The following is a 20,239-nucleotide window of genomic DNA, read 5'->3' as shown; positions in this document are numbered from 1 at the left end:
ACTTCACCTGGACAGGTAACCAGTCTATCACAGCACACACACACACACACACACACACACGCACACACACACACACACACACACACACACACACCCTCCTGGCAAGGCCTAATTACTGCACAACACTATCTCCTATTCCATCTATTTTCACAAACAAACAACAGCTGGGATGTGCTGAGCCCACTCCCACTGAGAGGGAACGTATGAGCAAGTAGAGAGGACAGAAACTCCAGAAAGTTTAAAAACAGAAACGAGACTCGGCCTGTGAGATGGTTGTCTTCCTAACAAACGTCGCCGCCAATGTGTGTAATCAGCTGAAAGTGTGCACTGTGAGTACAGATTTAAGGCAGCGGTGTCCTCACCTGCAGTTTGCTCTCCAAGGCGGCGGTGGCGCTGTCTCCGCTGCTCTCGTCCACCACCACCACCATGTGGGTCAGAGAGTTCACCCTCACCTGCTCCAGCTCCAGGTCCTCCTGCAGGAGCTACACGACCAGACAGACACAGGAAGACAAACTAGTGATGCTGACTTCATGGCAGAGTGGAAACCAAAGTGTTGGTTGACGGGGTTGAGGACAGAGCAGCGCTTCTGTTCTCTCACCACCGAGCGGTCAACAAGCTACAACAGGGATAGAAGGAACACAGAGGCCTCCAAACATGACGAAAGCCTTTCTGAGAAAAAGTCTTAAATAAGGCTGCAACTACCAGTGTTTAATGTGCTCCCTTTAAGTGCAGCTGTGAACACGTTATTTATAACATTTGGTTTATTTTTTGTTGTAATATTTATTCTTTTTAATATTGTCTGGCTTATTCAGTGGATGCTATGTTCTGTATTAATGTGTCTTTAGCATGATGGTGGCTTGAGTGAGCACACCAGGTAGCTTCATATGCTGTTATCCAGAGTGTGCATGCAGGTATCGCTTCAGGTTGAGCTGCTGATTATTTGCTCTTTGCTTGGGTGAAAGTCAGATTTAAAGGCGGCTGACATACGCCTAGGGCGAAAGAATTAAAACTGCCAGAAGATTTATGGCAGCACAGCCTGATTCCTACCGCAGGGCTCTTCTGACACATCTTACTGTCTGTTCACAACTTTTTCAATATTGACTTTTTCCAGCACAGTTAAATTTGAAGAAATTACATTTTTCTTATCTTCAAATTTATGATTCCGTCTGGTTTGTTTGAAGGATCTTCCAATATGCTAGTTAGCCTAATGTGCCTGTCAGACTTCCATCCATCCATCCATCATCTACAACTTAATCCTCACTGGGGCCGCGGGAGGCGGAGCCTATCCCAGCTGACTCAGGGTGAAGGCAGGTTCACCTGGACAGGTAACCAGTCTATCACAGGGCTACACTTAGAGACAGACAACCAAGCACACTCACATTCACACCTACGGACAATTTACAATCACCAATTAACCTCAGCATGTTTCTGGACTGTGGGAGGAAGCCGGAGAACCCGGAGAGAACCCACGCTGCACGGGGAGAACATGGAGACTCCACGCAGAAAGATCCTGGGTGTCCTCACCAGAACCGTGAACCTTCTAGCTGTGAGGCGACATTTGTGCCCTGAGCACAACGACTACCCCTAGAAGCTGGTTCTAACATTACTAGCCTTGTCTTTTCCCCCCGTTGGTTAGACTTCATGCTGTAAGAGTTTCCTTTAGTGACATGATATTTTTATTTGACAATACAGATGACAGCATGTAATGAGTGAAGCCACGTCTGGAGAACGGGGCTAAGACCAGCAGGTGCTCACCTTGTGCTCCTCTACTTGGTACTTTACGTCCTCCAGGTCAGGACCTAGCTGCTGAGCCCCCATCCTCTTAATTCGTGCCTCCGTCACATCCAACCAGTCCGTTAGCTGCTGGAGCTGCTGGTGCTGCAGCTCCATCAGGACCTCATGGAGTCTGGGAAGGAGACACGACTTAGCCGGCTGTCGGTCACACAGTGCCGACATAGAGCCTCACCCGCTTTGAACGCTTCCCTCTTTTATTGCTTTCAACACTGGATCACTGTTAATTTAATACGACTGTTCTGATAAGAATTTACTACAAAATATTTTTTATGTCATGAAAAATATATTTCTGTTTTCACTTTCACATAAAATAAGGTTTTTGGGGGAAATTCTTGTCCAAAAAGCCTTTATGAATGAACTTTTATTATTTACTGTTGAAACGCAATAAAAGGTGAAAACTTCCAATGAATACTTTTTATTGATCATGTATGTTGAAAGCACTGTATAAGCCGACCAGATGACCAGCTCAGAGGGACAGAAGAAGCTGTTAGGCTGTAATTACTGCTAATTTAATAGGTGCGGATGGTAAAACTGACGGCCTGATCTCATTAGAACAGACACTTGCTGTTTGGTAGTCCACACCATGTCTGGGCCGCTCTGTGCTTAAATCAACAAGATTATCAGAGAAGATTGCTGAACAGTTAATGAAACGTGGCTCTGTGTCACTTATCACTGGACATCCCATAATTAGAGAAGTTGCTGTTCTTTGTGCTCATTAATGTGGACTACAATGGGGGTCTCCATTCATTGTGTAGAAAGAGACGAAGCTTTATTTATGGGGCTGAATTAGGACAGAAGTGAGTGAGAGCTGTGACTTCATGTGCCAACACACCTTCATATCATTCAAAGTATTCTCTTATATCAACACCAACATTTCAAAAACAACGTTATCTAGAAATAAACCAAAGGTGAATTACATTTGTGACAAATCTATACGTTCTGGAGAGACCTCGCCTCGGCTAAATATGACAAAACCTCACTCCCATTGACCCTAAAGCTGCTGGTTCACTAGACCTAGTCTGTCCAATATGTGTGATGGAGTGAAGCGGTTCTGACCCTCTAACTGGCATCTAAGACATTTCATCACAAAAGGGGGTCTTGCCCAAATCCAGGGCTATGCTTGAAAACTCAGAGACTTAGTTCCCGCTCTTAAGTGACAGTTTATATGATTTGGAAAGGATCAGGTCCGTTTCCTTATTCTGTTGTTTCACTTTGGTCAACAATTATATTTGTCATAGTCTGTGAACAGCTGATTGTCTTATTGTTTTATTCTTCTAAATGTGCTTGTCTTTGTCTCCTTACCTGCTTTGTCTCTCCATGCTGGCCACTCTCAGGTGCTCCCACCGTGAGTTCAACAGGTTCATCTGCTCCCTGACTTCCGAGTCCTCGTCCTCGCTCAGATTTCCTTCTCCCAGCAGGGCAGCACCGGCCCGGAGCACCCGGCCCACACTGCCCTGGTGAGTGGTCAGCTCCACCATGTAGCCCTGGTGAAGAAGAGACAAACACAAGCACATTCACAACCATTCACGTTGTGCTGCCCTACAGAAGCAGGCCTCTCACCACTACACCCAGACCGTTCTCAGCTCACTCTTCTCCAGATGTGTTCCTTTTTTTTTCTTTAAATTATTTTTTTAAAATTTAACACCCACTCTCTGAGCACCTAACTCTAATATGATCCTTTATGGATATCATGATATACATACAACACATGTCACAGTCAATGCAAACTGTGTGTTCAGGCTTAAGCTAAACTGGGGGGACTGACCAACAGGATTAAGGGTTTGTTTCAGTTTTCAACCTTGGCCATAGAACAGGAAACACATCTGAGGGGATTTAATGCATCAGAATGTCCATTATTACTCTTTAAATGTCTCTCAGTCACTAATACTGAGTCTGGCCCCCCTTCATGGATCAGTGGGTTCAGACATGGTGGCGTTCTGTCCACCAGCTGCTTGGTGGAGTCAGTGGGCAGGACGTCCCACTCTTCAGCCACATCCTGAAGTCAGAACTGGTTCCACCTGCTAGCTGGGACTCAGAGCGGTTACTGGTGTGTAGAAGTAGAAATAAAAAGAGGAATGTGTCTGAAAACAGAACTGATTCCAGCTTTATGGGCGACTGTGTATTAACTAAAATAGAAGATCCTAAACACTGAGGGGATTTGCTAAACACTCAAAATCTAACAAGTGTCTTCTTGTTGCGGCTTGCTGTGCTTTTCAAACGCTGGATTTGTTCACGTACCAAACCTGGCATGACAAGCAGCCCAGATGTTTTTGGTAATGGGCCACTTCACATTCATTCCTACAGGCTTTGCAGGTTTGACCCTTCAGTGACTCATTCTTTCTCTAATTACACAGCTTGTCAAGCTATTGGCCGCGCCGTGTTGGTGTGGATGATGACAGCTTTTACTTTAACCTCTTATTTTGTTGGCTGGGTTTCCTCAATGAAACATCGGGTTGAAGGGTAATTTTAGTTTTGCTTCTGTTTGTTTACATGACAGACGGAGAATATCGTAGCTGCAAGAAACTGATGATTTTTAAATATTTAACACATGTGCAGAGCATCACTCGTGTGCTTTCCCTGCTAAACGTGTCTTTGTATTGGACATGTGGGCCGTGTAGCATGCAGGTCCCTGCACACAATACACATTATTACTGTTATTGGATGATGCAGGGCCTTTCATCTACATTTCAGTGGGTAAATGCACTTTGCTGTTTTTACTTCTCCGATTGTCTTGAACCATACAAACTATTTCGACATTCAAAATTCTCCCTCCACTAAAAATCTGTCATGTTTGAGTTTCACTGTGTCGTCCAAAACATCGGCGTTGGACTGAGACGACAAGATTCAAGAATAAAACAGAGCAATGCTTTCATGATAGAATAGCTAACTAGAAGCCTTGTTGCAGCAGGACTTGGTTAGCGTCAGCTCCTACCTCATGTGTGTGGAACTGCTCCTTCACCTCCTCCACGTGGTTGGAGATGGGAGGCTGGGCCTGGAGGCCATCCTCAGCCGACAGCAGCCACGTCAACACCTTCAAAGTCAGAGCTTCATGAATAGAACATACTTTAAGAACAAGAGGATGTCTTCTGTATTTGCCTGAAGATCTTCTGAAGAGTTTCACTTTTATTACTGTTATTCTCTGTAGTTTTCATCAAATGTCACTTTCTTTGGAACTATTTTCAGATCAATCTACATTTGGTGCTGCAGTTCACCGATTCCCGACCAGAGGTATTTGTACCCCAGCGGCTCTTTCTGCTTATTCTGTTGTGCAATTGATTTTATAAAAAGTGAAATTTTGATTTGATGCAAAAATGTCCTCGTATTGATGCAGCTCTAACTTCTAAACATCTGTGACGAAGAAAATGAAAACTAGAAAACAATCCACTGGAGGCACAACGAGGAAAAAGGCTGCTGGAACTAAGATGTGAAGGGTTAAAAAAAGTCTAATCACTTGAAGCGCTAACAGGTAAAATGGCTCAATATGATGGATCAATAGCTGATAGATCAGCTACAGGTATACAGGTCAGCCATAAGCATGCCAATAAATAGACAGTTTGAATAACTCAAAGTAATTGTGTTCTACTGTTTCAATAGAAAGTGAAATTCTGATCAGTGCAGCCTCTCCAAGTGGTAGCAAAACAAACGCAAACGAAGCTACAGTCAGCAATTTAATACATAAAAAACTCTACATGTTTATGTAAAATACTATCAGTTAAATATGAAATAGGGCTGCAACTAACAAATACTGTCATTGATAAAACTGTCGATTATTTTCTTAATTAATTAGTTATTTGGTCGATTAAATGTCAGAAACTTGTGAAAAATGCTGATCAGTGTTTCCCAATGACTCAGATTTCTTGTTTTGTCTTCAATCACAAGATGTTCAGTTTACTGTCACAGAGGAGACCAGAAAACATTCACTTCTGGTCGACGACGAATTGATGAATCTAATTATAATCTGTTTAAAATAAACTGAAACGAAGACGGTGAGTGTGGATGAAGTGATGTTTGACTTCATCTGATTCGGTTGTGAGGTGCAGCTGACAAAAAAGGTTCACAACCACTCCTCTGGAGGATACTGGTGCAACGTGGGACGATGTATGTAGGTCAACATAAACTCACACAATGAACTGATGTGTTTCACTAGTTTTTGGAGCTCGACTGCACTAAGGGAAAATGTGCTATATGAGGACTCGACACACAAGCACATGAGATTTGTTGACACACATTAAACACAAGACAGAATGTGGAAGACGTCTGTGTGACTACAGCAGTGGCCTACCTCCTCCAGCGCAGCCTGGTAGCTCTCCAGACTGGTGGAGCCTGGAGGCAGAGGACTGAGGCCTCGCTGCAGCTCCTCTTGGCCGGGACTCAGGAACTAAAGGGGGACAAACGGGAGGTAACGGGCAGAGACGGAGCGTGAGAAGGCATCGAGAGGGTGGTGGAGTAGAGAGAGATGGAACGAGGAAACAGAGGGACGGGGTGGCAGAGAGGAAGCATGAAAGAGAGGATAGGAAGAGACGAGGAGTTAGCCATCACCAGAGCCTACAGACGGGCAGCTCTGGCCTCTGTCTAACCTTAATAACTGGTCCTGCTTCTCTCTCTCCCTCTTTGTGTGCCCGCCACTGTTGTGGACGCTAACAACTTCTCTCCTTTTAATCTCTGCTCTGTGCTCCACCTCTCACTCCTTTCTTCTCTCTAGTAATAAGGTCGTGAAAAAACACACGAGGCTTTGTAGTCTCACCATCACTGTCTCTCTTTGTATTACAGACGTGTTCAGTTTAGTCTGACAGCAGAGACGATGAAATGTTTACAGCTTCTACCCTGATTAGATATCCCACATGGAGGTCCTTGACAATTCTAAATGATCAAATGTATGCGTTATTTATCCATATAAAACATGCTTGACTGATTGTAATCAACTGTAAAAACATCAGGTCCTCACAGTCTTGAAAAAAATATTTCTCTTCACAGGGAAATGTAGAACATGATTGAAGTTTCTAATCAGGTTTACCAGCATTACAGGAAGTTTGTGATTCCTAATCCCCACGATGCCTTCCTACAAGACAACAACCTGAATCACTACTGATGAAAGCTAAAGGCGTAGTTAGTGTCACTTTGACTTGACTCATGAATAAATAAATGAATGGTCAATGTCTTCATGAAAGAAAAAACACATTTGAAGTCCAGAACATATTCATGTGATCGACAGACAATCTGCAAAAAACGTCCGCCGCAACAAGTCCTGTTGTTTCACAGCTTTTGTCCACAGATTGAAAAATTCTGAAAGTAATTCAACTTTTCCAACTTATACATCACAGACACAAGGGAAGCATGAGGTGGACCAGCTGATGAGCAGCACACAGTAAACCTGAAGCTCTTCTTGTTGGTGATGTTCTGAGACTTGTTCGGGTGGACGCTTTTTGTCAGCGACACAAACAAAGGCAGACGAAACAACATGTGTGCAGCCACAACGTACACAGACCGACAGGCGTTTGGCAAGTGTTAGCATCGCAAGACACGGACCTGATCAGTAAAACGCCTCCTCTTTTGCTCTGGCGACTTGACATATGCAGCCTGGGTGTAGGCATAGCTTTTATAGCGAGGCTGAGGAGAGGGGCTCCGCACTCGGCCCTGAGCCACACTCACTGTGATCTGAGAGAGAGACAGACAGAAAGGACAAAGGAGGACAGGGAGGACAGGGAGGACAGGGAGGACAGGTTGGCAGAGAGGTAGGAGCAGAGAGCAGAGGGCAGCAGAGCAACAGAGGCAAAACAATGCAGAGAGTGAAAGATCCCGAAGCCAAACCACACAGAGGAAGGAGAGACAGACAATAAAAGGGCAGAAATACAGAAAGCAAACAGAAGAGACAGGAGGATACAGGGAGCAAATGGAAAACCAAGATGAGGAGAGAAAACAAAAGCAGAAAAGAGGAGAAAAAAGAAGCATGAATAATCTCACACGAGCCTCGTTTCCATCCAAATGCTGAGCTGATTGTAGGTGAATTAATATATTTATATATAATAAATATAAATAGACATTTTCAGGGAAAATGGAAAGTCAGATGAATGTTGGCTGAGTGGGTATAAACTCTAATCAGAAAATGTTGTGTACAGTGCAATACTTCAAGATGAAAACAGAGAAACGCTGCAACAAACTGAACCGTGTTAAGCTTCTTATAGACCTGTATTAGCCTACGATGGACGGATACCGATCAGAAAACCTAGAACCAGCTGTGATCCGTCACATTTACTCAGAGACAAAGCAGTTTCTTTAGTAGTTAGTGTGAATGTACAGCGCTGGAAGCATTTTTAGATATAAATAGAAATGATGTTGTAGAAAAGAGGTTAGGGTTGAACTTGTAGATTATTGTTCATTGAATAACTACGTCAAACAAATTCAGTTAGAAAAAAGTTTCTGTGCAAACCTGCCCTCAGTTATTGAGTTAAGTGGATGAATAGAGCAGCACACATCAGTCCTGGAGACTGTCCATAATGGAGGTACTTCACTAAGTGTGTTTATCTGTAGGTATGATGACACCAGACTGGCATTCTGAGAAGGAAATAGGATTTTTAATTGTGATGCTTCCAAAAGTGTCCTTGGATGGATGGAAACCCAGGCGGAGACGGACAGAGAGAGATGAGAGCGGTGACACACTGAGCGACAGACAGCAGACAGCAGACAGGTGAACCTGCAGCACCTGTCCAGCAGCCCTCTCTCCTCCACAGCCGTCCACACACACTCCCGCTCTGCCTGATGACGTCTCCACATTTACGCTTCGTGCTCACTCGGCCACATCTATTCAAACGTACTGATGTTTCTAAACGTCTCACATGCAGGTGTGTGACTGCAAATAAGTCGATAAAGAGTGAAGCAGGACGACTGATGTCAGATTTGGCCAAGCTGAAACCAGGTAATTGTATCTACGGTTGTAAACAAAAGGTAACATGCACCTGTAGAGACCAGGTGTATCAGGGCAGTCTGGACTTTCCACTGAGTCCTGTGACTCTCAACACGTGTCTTTGTCACAAAAAACAATCATGCATTTGGTTCTTTCATTGATTTATTGTAGGTCTTCTGAAAATATGAGAAAATCTGCAGAGTGAATAACATCCACACAGCAATGGTGACATCCATAAACTCACTGATGCCTGTGTTCCAGCAGCTTCTAAGTCACTGCAGACCTGCTTCTTGGTGACTCGTGGTGACTCGTAGTGACTCGTGGTGACCCGTGGTGACTCATAGTGACTCGTGGTGACTAGTAGTGACTCGTGGTGACTCGTAGTGACCCGTGGTGACTCGTGGTGACTCGTGGTGATTCGTGAGCAGCAGCAGGTGACAGCTACACTTTGTTCCTGAGCGTGCCGTGCTCTTTACACTTCAACAAAACTGTTTGCACAGATGATTTTGGGCTTCTTCATATCTATGCTGAGCTCTTTAGGCTTTTCCGTTTGTGTTTGAGTCTAATGAGTGCATCAAATATTTAAACCATCAGCTGCTGCAGTCAATCGTAATCGTTCACCAGCGGTTCAGAGGCCGTGCCAGCAGGAACATTTGACTGACACGACTTTTTACGTGACCAAAATTGATAATTCATGTAATTCATGCTGCATGTAGATGTTTGACCCAGCACATCTCCAGAAGACCTCTAATAAGTCGAGGAAAGAATCTAGATGCATGATTGAAATCCATATAACAATGATTCCGCCGTAGAAAACTGATATATTTAGACAAAGGAGTCACTGCTATGATCAGCACCGGTCTGGACAAGTGCACAGAAACCTTCTGTCCAGCTTCTGACACGGAAAAAAACGTTCACTGTAAGAAGACAGACATGAAGAAGAACTGAGAAGATGGTCGCTCAACATCACATCTAAATACAACTGAATCATTTACGGTTTTATTTTTCAGTGCCAATTTTGCCAATTGTTCAAATACAAAGATTTCAAATCCAACGTTTCCTTTTCAGCTCAGGTTTTGTTTTCAACGTTAAATTTCTATTTTTGGTACCGAACTCTCGCGGCACCGTTCCTCCCCAGTCAAAGGCAACACACTCCGTCCCCTCCCTCAGTCTGGGTGATTACCACCAAGCAGAACACGAAACAACATGCTTCTGTCACACAAAGACAAACATGCAGCAGTCGACAGTGTGAGCCAGGCTCAGCTCCTTCTGAGCTGCTTGCTTCACTTCATTTCCTGTTTAATTTTGAAAATACCCCCTTTCTTGTGTGTCTCTTGTGGTTTTTGTGTGTTTGTTATCAGCCTACCTGTGAGTTTCATTACAGTTGTTTTGTTTTTGTTTTCAGGACCACATTTTATTTCTGATGCCACTGTTTTGGCCTCGTAGCTCTCCTGATTGGATTTCTTTGACAGTTGGAGTCGAAGCTGGACGCAGCAGCGACTGTCCTCCTGTGGAGGCAGCTGCTCTTGGTGACCGTCGTCCCACCAGGTAAATAATCACCAACCCTCCTCACCTTCTCTCCCACCTCCTGCCTTTCCCCCTTTTGTCTTCATCGGGGTGGATTAGCTGTTTTTACTGCCACAGAGCTCCTGGATCTGGAGCATGTGAGCCTGTTTCCTGCTCTGAGCTCCAGACAGGGCTGCTCCATCAGGACAGCTCAGACGGTGTCACATAAAGGCCGACTGGTTTCAAGTGTTTGTCTAAAAACTTAGATTTAGTCTTTAGTTTTGTCCATGACCAGACCTGTCCTCCCGGCTCGGTCCCGGGTTGTAGCTCAGTGTTGATATAATGAGGGGAGGGAGGAGGCAGATAATAGCCCCTGTCGGTAACTTCTTCCTCTCTGTCTGACTGCATCGCCGTCTCACTTGTTTCTCACATTTCGTATTTGTCTGCTCCATCTCATTCTCCGTTGCCCCTCTCCACCTCTCTGTATATTGTATTTACAGCTTCCCACTTCCTCTCTTATCTTCCCTTTTCAAGCTAACCTCCTCTGTCTTTCCATCCATTGTTTTCTTGCCACATCTTTTCCGAATCACCGACGGCAACGGCCTGCAGCTTCTCTCCAGACAGACAGGTAATGAAGGCGAGGAGGGGGGTTGATGGGGAGACTGAGTGAGATAATGACATTAGCAGACATTACTTCAGGAAGCTCGCTCCGTCCTGCTGCGACTGGCTGTGACAGAACGCCACTGACCTCAGCTCAGCTCAAAGGTAACAGCAGCTCCACTAATCCTGCTAAAGTCTGATAACGTGGCTGAGCAGAGGAACTGAAACTGACCCTGAAGTCGCTCTGCTACGTTCAAAACACACTCAGAGTCGGAAATTATGAATTTATTCATGAGTTAATTCATTCAAAGTCAAATAATATGCCTAAAAAGTGCAAATTTAATCCGTTACAAGCTAATCAGTCTTAGAACTAAAATTATAGTTTTTATCTGCAGTTTTGAAATTTTGCATAATTTTACAGCATAAAACACAAAATGAGGGCTTTCAGAGATGTTTTATTTTATGTTTGTTAGTGTTACACAATCGTTAAACCATAAGATGTTCCTCAAGTAGTCACTTCTAAAACAGGAGCAGTTTTCTGTCGTGTTTTAATCCGTCTCATAAAGTCCAGACTGAGATCTTCTTCAGCTTGACTCCTCTGTCGGAGGCAGACCTGAAGCAGGGTCCAGTTCTGGGTTTCAATACTTGCTCTTCCTCTTTTTATATATCTGTGAATGGTGTCTTTAAGTTTCTCAAATGTTATCGTGCTCTTTCTGTGTTGCAGTAACAAGGCCAGTACGAGTTGGAAACTCATTTTCTTGTATTATTAGAAACAGTAATGCAGCCATGTTTCCTCAGTGCTGGGGCCAGAGTTCGATGGCGAAGCTTCGTGTTGTGCTCAGAGCTCCATGCATCTCATTAGCCTCCTTACAAGTGCAGTAATTGTTGAGAGAGTAATGTTTCCAAGGTTCAGGTCTGAAGGAACTCCTGAGAATCTATGCCCGGTCCAGGTTTTATAGCTCTGCTGCTCCTAAACGTGCCTTTATGAAAGATTCCACCGACAGAAAACCAACAAACAAGATTTAACTGAATCTCACATGATTTCAGACCAGTGAAGCTAAAGCGGTCGTTTGTGGCTCTCTGCGAATACGGCCGTAATATTTGTTATAAATTCTCCACAGCTTCACCTCTTAATCACGCCTTAAGATTAAAACGGCTGTGATAATCTGCTCGCGCCGGTTCTTCCAGGAAACCTGCTCTCAGTTTGTGGTATCATTAGGAAGCAACTGTGCTATCAAACTATTCATTATCCAATTTATCATCACAGAGCAGGATGCAAACCGTGTTTTCTTTGTAAGCATGCTTGTGAGCCTGTGCGGCTGCTGGTTAGCACCTTCATTTTATTTTGCAGAATTACAGGGAAAGAGGGAGTTTCAAACCTCCTAATGTTCTGACTGCAAGTTGGAGATGCTGTTAGCCAGCTCTTCATTATCTTATTTATTCTAAAAGATCTCCAAATCTCCACAGGATTTTTGGATGATGTTATTATGCTGCCATACAGAACTAATGTAAGACAGTTCAGAGGACGTTTGAGAGCAAAGATCTTCCCAACAGTTTCTTTTATCGCCCTCAGTTTCAGGCTAATGCTACAACAGAGAGCGGGTCCAGCTGGGAGGTTCACAAGCCCACTCTAATAATGTTAATAAGCTGGCAGGACAGAATGATAGCAGTGTTGTAACTGGGTGAGGAAATCTGATTGTAGAGCTGCTAACATGCAGCATACAAACATCTACAGCTGCATAATATATAACGCTACAAATCCCCCTTAACAATATTATTATTGTGGATGTCGCCTCAATAACCAAGCAATGAAATGCAAATGTGGAGAAGTAAATAGCTGAGCACAGGCCGATGCATGCAGAGCAAAGCATGGCATCTTACTGCCATCACGGCACTAAATGGAAGCAGTTAACTCCCCTAAATAGAGGCACAGATGGACTCCTCACCATTAGACCTGTTCTCATAAGGGACAGGTCAATACAGGTCAGACTGTTAGCACAGAAACAACCCGTCACTATCGCAGTAGCCATGCTTCTGTGACAAGCTCCTCATTAGTTATGATCTTCTCCCAGAAAACGCAGGAACGTTGAGTTGGATTTGTGCAGAAACTGGTTTCATGGATAACCAAACAGTTTTCACTGTGTTGACCAACATGATGGCTGCCTTGATTATTTTGGGTTGTTGAGTCACAGAAGTGGATGATGGTCACACAAACCACACCACAACTCTGACATCAGAAAGGAGGGCTCACACACAGACTCACAACTGTGTTTAGAACAACAGAAAAAATAGGCAACGGTCACAGGAGGCCTGGCTGGTGAAACAGCAGCGATACAAATCCTGAGCACGCTCCCCTCCTGGACCACAAACAGCCTGTCTGCTAACGGAGCATCAGGAAACAAACATTTGACACTCAAAGAAGCTAAATGAATATGTTTGTTCAAACCTGTCTGCAGCTTTTAAACAAGCCCAGAGTCTTTCAGTGAAAAGCAGAAATAATGAGCCACTGTGGTGTCACAGGGCAGCCGGAGTACGACAACACTTTGTCAGCAGACATCTACAGCCGGGAGGACGGACACGCTGTGAGTGTGTGACTGTGTGTCCAACCTGCTGGGAGAAGCGCTGCTGGGTCTGGATCTGGTAGTGCTCCTCCGTTGTGACCCGGGACACGCCGGCTGGGTTCGCTCGTGGCAGCGTCTCCACTTCCTGGATGGCTTCCATGGAAACACTTTGGGGAAGCACCTGGAAAAGCGACGTCACGTACATGATGATGCTCTTCTTGTCCGGGTGAGGCACGGCCACATCTGAAAGGCAGAATGAAGTCAGGTTAAAGATTAAAATCTTTTATTGTAAGTTCTTGTTGAAAAAGGTGAAACTGAGCATGATTCAGCGCTGAACAGCAATAAAAAGGGAGACTACTATCCCTTCTATAGGCCTGTATGTGTCGCATACGTGTGAGAGTGATGACGGGATGTCCACTCATAAGGAACCTTAAAGGCCGCAGGATGATGTAGCAGACTGTCTTTCAACTGCAAAAGTAGATTAAGTCATTTTTCTTGATGTTCATGAATAACTGGAGGCCATTGTTTATGCCTCCTTTTATTTCCCATCGCATCAGCGTGTCAGTCAGTCTGTCTGCGCTAAGCCCTGCTGAACACAGCTGAATGAAGTCACAGGGAAGCTTTGTACCAGGTGAAAAGAGATACGACAGAGCAGGAAGGATGGCCAGGAGCCTGTGGCCAGGCCGGTCAGCCTGAGGCAAAACTAATAGAGACAGATCACCACCAGGGTGAGACACAGCAGATAAATTAACACTGTAGGAGACAGAGACACAGGCAAGAAGAAGGTAGAGAACAGTGTGGCACTGGAGAGGAATCAGAGAGCAGGAGGAGGAAACAGAAAGAGAACGCGAGTGCTAATGGTTGTGTTAATGCAGTGATGTCTGGAGCACTGTACGCTCACCACTGGAAGAATAACGAACAGCATGAAGGAGGAACAGATGGACACGAAAATGGAGAGCAAAAGAAACAAGGAGACGGAGAGTAGGCCTGCCTGCTGGGAACGATGGCGGTGCTGGTGGGTCGGTGTGAGGAGCTGAGATAAAGGTAGAGAACCAGTCACATGCTGGGAGGTCTGAGGGTGTTTCTGTCTGTCTGAGGAAGACAAACAGCTCCATGAATAATTCCATCGTCTGATCGTGTGTGTGTCCAGTTGTGTGTGTTCGTGTGCACACGTCCCTCACTGTGTGTTTGTGTGTAGAGTCAATATGTGTGTGTGTGTGTGTGTGTGTGTGTAAGCATGTCACAATGTGTGTGTGAGCATCAGGATATCATGCATGCGTGTCTCTGCCTTGCGGGGATTACATCTGTCTCTGTAAACATACATCCATCATCTCTGCTCCTTAATCCTCACAGGGGGGCGGAGCCTATCCCAGCTGACTCAGGGTGAAGGCAGGTTCACCTGGACAGGTAACCAGTCTATCACAGGGCTACACTTAGAGACAGACAACCAAGCACACTCACATTCACACCTACGGACAATTTACAATCACCAATTAACCTCAGCATGTTTCTGGACTGTGGGAGGAAGCCGGAGAACCCGGAGAGAACCCACGCTGCACGGGGAGAACATGGAGACTCCACGCAGGAAGATCCCGGGTGTCCTCACCGGGACGCCAACCAGCGACCTTCTAGCTGTGAGGCCACAGTGCTAACCACTGATCCACCTGCAGCCCGGAGAGGAATACATCTGACTGGTGTTCCTCAGTTGGTTGATGTGTCTGTGAGATCAGCCCTCTGCTCATTCCTCAGTTTGCACATCCTTGATTCCTTTCCTCGACTCCTCTTGTCGCATCCTAGTCCCTTCTATCTGAGATGTGAGTGGAGGAGGCAAGGAACAGGAACAAGAAGAGCAGAGCCAAAGCAAGAGGCCTTGAACACAATCAGACTTTCTTTAAGGCGTCGTTTTACAGCATTCCTTGTGTTGTTGCACCGCTGTGGTTAATGAGCTGCTAGACGAGTGTGACACTGTTCATTACACCTATATGTACTAACAGACACATTCACAACAACGCAGTGTGAACCCAAAATAGATGCATGTTGTGCATTTGTATTTTTTGCGGGTCACAGGCAGGAGGATGAAACAAGAAGGCTCAAAACGGACAAACAAGATAAGCCGAAAGTCTGACAGTGAAACGGCTGGATGTGGGCTTTGATTCCAGGCGAACAGAGTCAGCAAAGGCTCAAGAGCACAGAGAACGAAGCAAAGACATACAGACGGTGGGACACGGACATACAGAGAAAGGAGTGGAGGGAATACAGAAAGACCGGCCAAACAGTGGCACAGAAAGAACAAAGTGTAGAAATGAAAAGAAAATAATGTCGATTAAAAAAAGAGGTGCAGTTACTATAAAGCCTCAGACGCTCTTTGATTTGTTGAGTTCATCCACAGACCGAAGTCTGTGTGACACTAACACAGCTCTTATTTATTTATTAAATTATTATTAATTTTTAAACTTATTAAACTTGTAAAGTGAATTTAAAAGTCTCCCTGACACGCCTCCTCCTCTGGATCAACCTTGTGCATCATGTCGACATCGAAACTCATTCAAAGGCTTTTAAATATTAGCTTTCTTTCATTAACTATTAAAAGCAGAAAGAACAACTTGTCGCCTTGAATACATGCTAATAAAACGTGCATCGGTATTCTGTCCTTTATTAAATAGAGTCATTTAATGTATTCACTCGTGTCTTCTTCACCTTGTCATGCTTAAACCAGGAACATTATTTGTTCTGTGATGTTTACATGCAAGTTACTGAGCATGAAACAGAGGCTGGTAAAAATAACAATAATCATAAAACCAGTCCAAAAACTAAGCTGCAGAAACAAGTTTAAGGAAGTAAACTAGTTCCTGTCCAAATTTAAAAGACCTAAATCATGTCCAGAATCCATCCGATGCTTTGCAGTGACTTCATAACAGCGACCAGCTGACAGCAGTGAACACATGAGCTGTGCACATCAGAGGCCTCTGCATGCCACGTGTGAATCTCTAGTTCACATAAAAGACTGTCTGAACTTGACCAAAAGTGATGCAGGCGCTAAAAATAAACCAACGTGTTGCTGCTGGTCATCAACACATCTGAAGGAGTGTTTCCTCACATCAGCAGGAAAACAGGATTTTATGAGCTTTGAGTCAAGCCTGATACAACAGGTGGGACATAAACATGATGATGGGAGCAGGTTTTACAACATCTATATATCATATTTATCAGTTACCACCTTTTATTTGTATAGTCTTGTTCTGTGTGTCACGTGTTCTTTACACGCCGAAGCACTTGAGGGCTGGTTCAGAAGGAGTTCCCTTAACTTCTAAACTTACAGTTGAGCCCAGTCCAGAACCCGGCGCCTCAGAGCCCACTAAAACGCTGCAACCATTGCAGTCCAAGTCGGCTACGGTAGAGACAGCACCGACATCCTTTCAACCTCTGGGTCAACTGACACTCAGGCTGCTCCTGGGTCAGCCTACAGACTTTGCCGTCAGCTACAAGAAGGTGTCTGCCGCCGCTGTCAGCCTCCTGCTCGGCCTTTCCTGCCCTGCCTGCCCGACCAGCCTCCGGGCCGTCCTCCTGAGCGGCCTCGCCTGTTCTCATCTGCTTGTTTGGACTCTTTAGTTTAGTTTAGTTTTTGCAACTTCAGACAAGTTTGCATGCATCTGTCAGGACAGCAGCACACGGCTTGATTTCAGTCTTCAACTGTTAGAGCCCAGAGATCTAATCGGATGGAGGAGCTGATGGAGGCTGCAATGAGCTGCTCCTTTTCCTTTAACGCCTCCAACGTCCTCACATGTCAGCATTTTAGTGATCATGTATTGTAATGATGATTCCATTGATTAATCCAGTAATCGGATGAGAAAAACTTTTGCTGGATTAAAGAGCAAAGCTAAACATACAAAAGAAAGACAAAATGATGTGTTTCTTTTCCAAGCCCTGAACAGAGTTCAGACAAGATGGCAGCTCTGTGAGCAAATGAAGGGAAAATAAGGAAGCTCATTGTGACAGGCAGGATGACGGGCTGCCAGCTGTCTTCTACAAGCACAAGGTAGCTAGCTATGTAGCTACATGGTGGTGAAGTCACCTGTCTGACATACAGGTGACCCGTCTGTAGATGACCTGCTGACTAACACCAGCCACCTAAAGCATTCTGTCCACAGATGTCTGTCCACAGAATGACCGATGAAACAAATCTACACTCAAACATGCAAACATTTCAATTCAAACTGTGAGGTGGAGTTTTGGACACTGAACAAACGCTCCACACACAGACTCTGGTCCAGACTCCTGGGTGACTCATTAGTTCACAGGTTCTGTTTCTGTTCTCCAAAGAATTCTAATTTGGCTAAAAATGTTGAAGTATAAAGACGGAGCGGGACACTGCTTCAGAAGTACCATCATTTACCTCAGAGCGCTTTCCAGCAAAGACTGTCTTGCAATAAACTCTCACCCAGGTCAGCCTGACTCACTTTTGCCTCTAGCTGATGGTGTTAATTAAGAGTCTGTAAACTGGTCTGAGGTCAGCAGCTACCCTGGCACTGATGGATGCCACCGATGTCGGTGAACTCTCTGGTCGATATTTGTTAGGAGGCATCTCTGTTATTATGGTGCACGAAATAAAACAACTTTTCAAGCTAGTGAAGGACATATTTACCAACCGGACAGTCAGTTTGTGTATCACTGATAAAGTCCTTCCACCAAGACGACCACAGATATCACCGTGGTAACGTCCAATCACAGCACGGCACATCATGCTCGACTGAACCATAAAATACGAAGGGAGCTTTAGCTCACCTCCAGTCTTCTTCTGTGTGATTACACGTGTTTGCATGTGAGCAGTGTGTGATGGTAGTTACCCTCAGGGTCCAGCAGCCTCTCTATCCCCAGGTGTTGTTCTGCCTTGTTAAAGGCGTGTTCCAGTCTGTCGATCGCTGACATCTTCTTCTCCACTGAGCTCCAATCAAACAGCTCAGGTCTGAAAGAGAAATGCACTGAAATCATGCACCCACCGTATCTATGTTGTAATTTGTCCAGATGTGGACGAGAACAGCAAGAATCTACTGGATCGTGTCTCTGGTTGATCATCTCTTAATCACATGTTGACCAAAAAGAGAAGAAAGAACGTTCTCCAAAGTAAAAAAAAGCTGACAACGTAGTCATTGGCTCACTTTGGCTGAAGCGGTAATGTTCATTTTTTGGGCTGCTTCATGTCAGCCGCCATGAGCTCTGCTGCAGCGTCGTGATAGTTTGTAAGAGTCACACACTTCCCAGTCATTCATTCATTCTGGCAGTAAACAGTGAAAGTAGAAGATGTTAGAACATGTTCTGTGAAACCTGCTGCTCTGCTTCTGTCACTGGACATATAAGTGTCATGGAGCACCCGGCCAGAGATGGCTGTGGTGTGTGACCACCACTCTGCTAACAGATGTTCATGCTCGTAATTATAATTACACGAGTCCAGGCATGAGAGCCAGAGCCTCCTGGGTTTCCACACAGGCAGAATAACTGTGCATTCATACGGCCTTTCGTCCATTATCCATTTACTGATTCATTTACTTGTTCAATCATTCATTTATCCATAATGCAGCTTTCATTGCACTGAGTGAGGGTTAATGTCAGAGTACCAGCTGAATCATGGTTATCAGGCAATCATTAGTGTGCATGTGTGATGTTAGAAAGGAAAAAGGTGAACCAGGTGCACTGTGCAGGGTTCTCTCTGGACATGTTGGTGTCCTCGGTAAGCCGTCTCTGTCATTCAAACAGCAACACACTGTGAGTTAGCACCTTCACAGGCACGCTGATCCATCCTGGTTTTATTGGGAGCAAGTGTGATTCTGGCATTACCCGGGTCTGTTTCCTGAAGACCCCGAAGTCCAAACCACATCCTACAATCTGATATCATCTATTATTATCCACATAAGTATGTATTTTTGAGTATTTCCCTCTTAGACATGGCATTTCCATTCAACAAAAAGCTTTTCCCAGTTATGTTAGGATGCTGAGTAATTTCTGGCTGGACTGCACTGAGAGACAACGTTTGTTTGACAGAGTTTAGGAGCAGATTTGTCGGCTGAAGGAGGCGGTTGGCCTCGATGGAGGACATAACCTTCAGCTCTACCACCAGACATCAGCCTGTCCATTCAGACTCTGACCGTGGTTGAGGCAGCTCCTGCACTTTGGTTAACTTTGGAAAAGGATGAGGTTTTTTGGTTGAATTATCTTTCAAGTTACTGTAGACGTTTCCTGTTTTAAACACGAAACTTCATGCTAGTTGTGATCTCAGGGACCGTCTGGGTCAGGCTTGCTCAGATTGTTCCAGAGCATCACTCGAGCAGAGTCACCACCAAGCGTCCTGTCTGAATAGTCAGGGAAGGTTTGCTTTGAAATGTGTCCTAGAAGCGTTTGTTTGTCCCCAGAGAGGTCACTGTGTGAGGTCTGTTTAAGACGGAGACCAGTTAGTAAGTCTGCAGCCAACAGCAGCCCCTCAGAGGGTTTGTCTGACCAGCTAACGCCACGGAAAAAAATGTCATATTTACATGATATAGGATATTTGCCATTCTATTTTTCTTTTTAAATTGAAAAGTACAAAATGCACAAATCAGTGCATTCATGCTGTCAGTCTTATGGTTGGCTTGTCAGCTGCCACTGCCTGCCACATCTGTCTCTGTCTTGGTCTTTTTCTTTCTGTGTTTTTAAATGTCTCCCCCCAATTTATTTAATGAAATGTGTGTAAAAGGACCTCAGTGTAGGAGAAGAAGTGCAACACATGACGTTCCCAGTCTGTCCACTCCCCGTCTGTTTATGCCTCATTTTTGTTCCGTTTCTCTCTCAGATAACAGACACACACACACACACACCTACACACACACACACACACACACACACACAC

At 44.8% G+C, this 20,239-nt stretch overlaps 1 protein-coding gene across 1 annotated transcript in view; it reads right to left on the bottom strand.

The window, feature by feature from the left end:
* Nucleotides 1–20,239, bottom strand: part of LOC103359867 (dystrophin) — a gene marked incomplete at its 3' end in the record, with an annotated part of 141,803 nt that overhangs the window by 24,797 nt on the left and 96,767 nt on the right. Inside the window, exons 8-15 of the mRNA XM_008285418.1 lie at nt 18,207–18,325; nt 13,409–13,605; nt 7,321–7,449; nt 6,077–6,172; nt 4,727–4,825; nt 3,097–3,278; nt 1,756–1,906; nt 363–482 (exon numbers count right to left, since the gene is read on the bottom strand). Coding sequence (XP_008283640.1) covers nt 363–482; nt 1,756–1,906; nt 3,097–3,278; nt 4,727–4,825; nt 6,077–6,172; nt 7,321–7,449; nt 13,409–13,605; nt 18,207–18,325 — 1,093 coding nt within the window. The remainder of the gene's footprint in view (nt 1–362; nt 483–1,755; nt 1,907–3,096; nt 3,279–4,726; nt 4,826–6,076; nt 6,173–7,320; nt 7,450–13,408; nt 13,606–18,206; nt 18,326–20,239) is intronic.

The sequence above is a fragment of the Stegastes partitus genome, unplaced genomic scaffold (assembly GCF_000690725.1).
Source record: "Stegastes partitus isolate 25-593 unplaced genomic scaffold, Stegastes_partitus-1.0.2 Scaffold401, whole genome shotgun sequence".
NCBI lineage: Eukaryota > Metazoa > Chordata > Actinopteri > Pomacentridae > Stegastes > Stegastes partitus.
The sequence above is the reverse complement of the archived record's forward strand: the minus strand, read 5'-3'. Positions and strand labels throughout refer to the sequence as shown.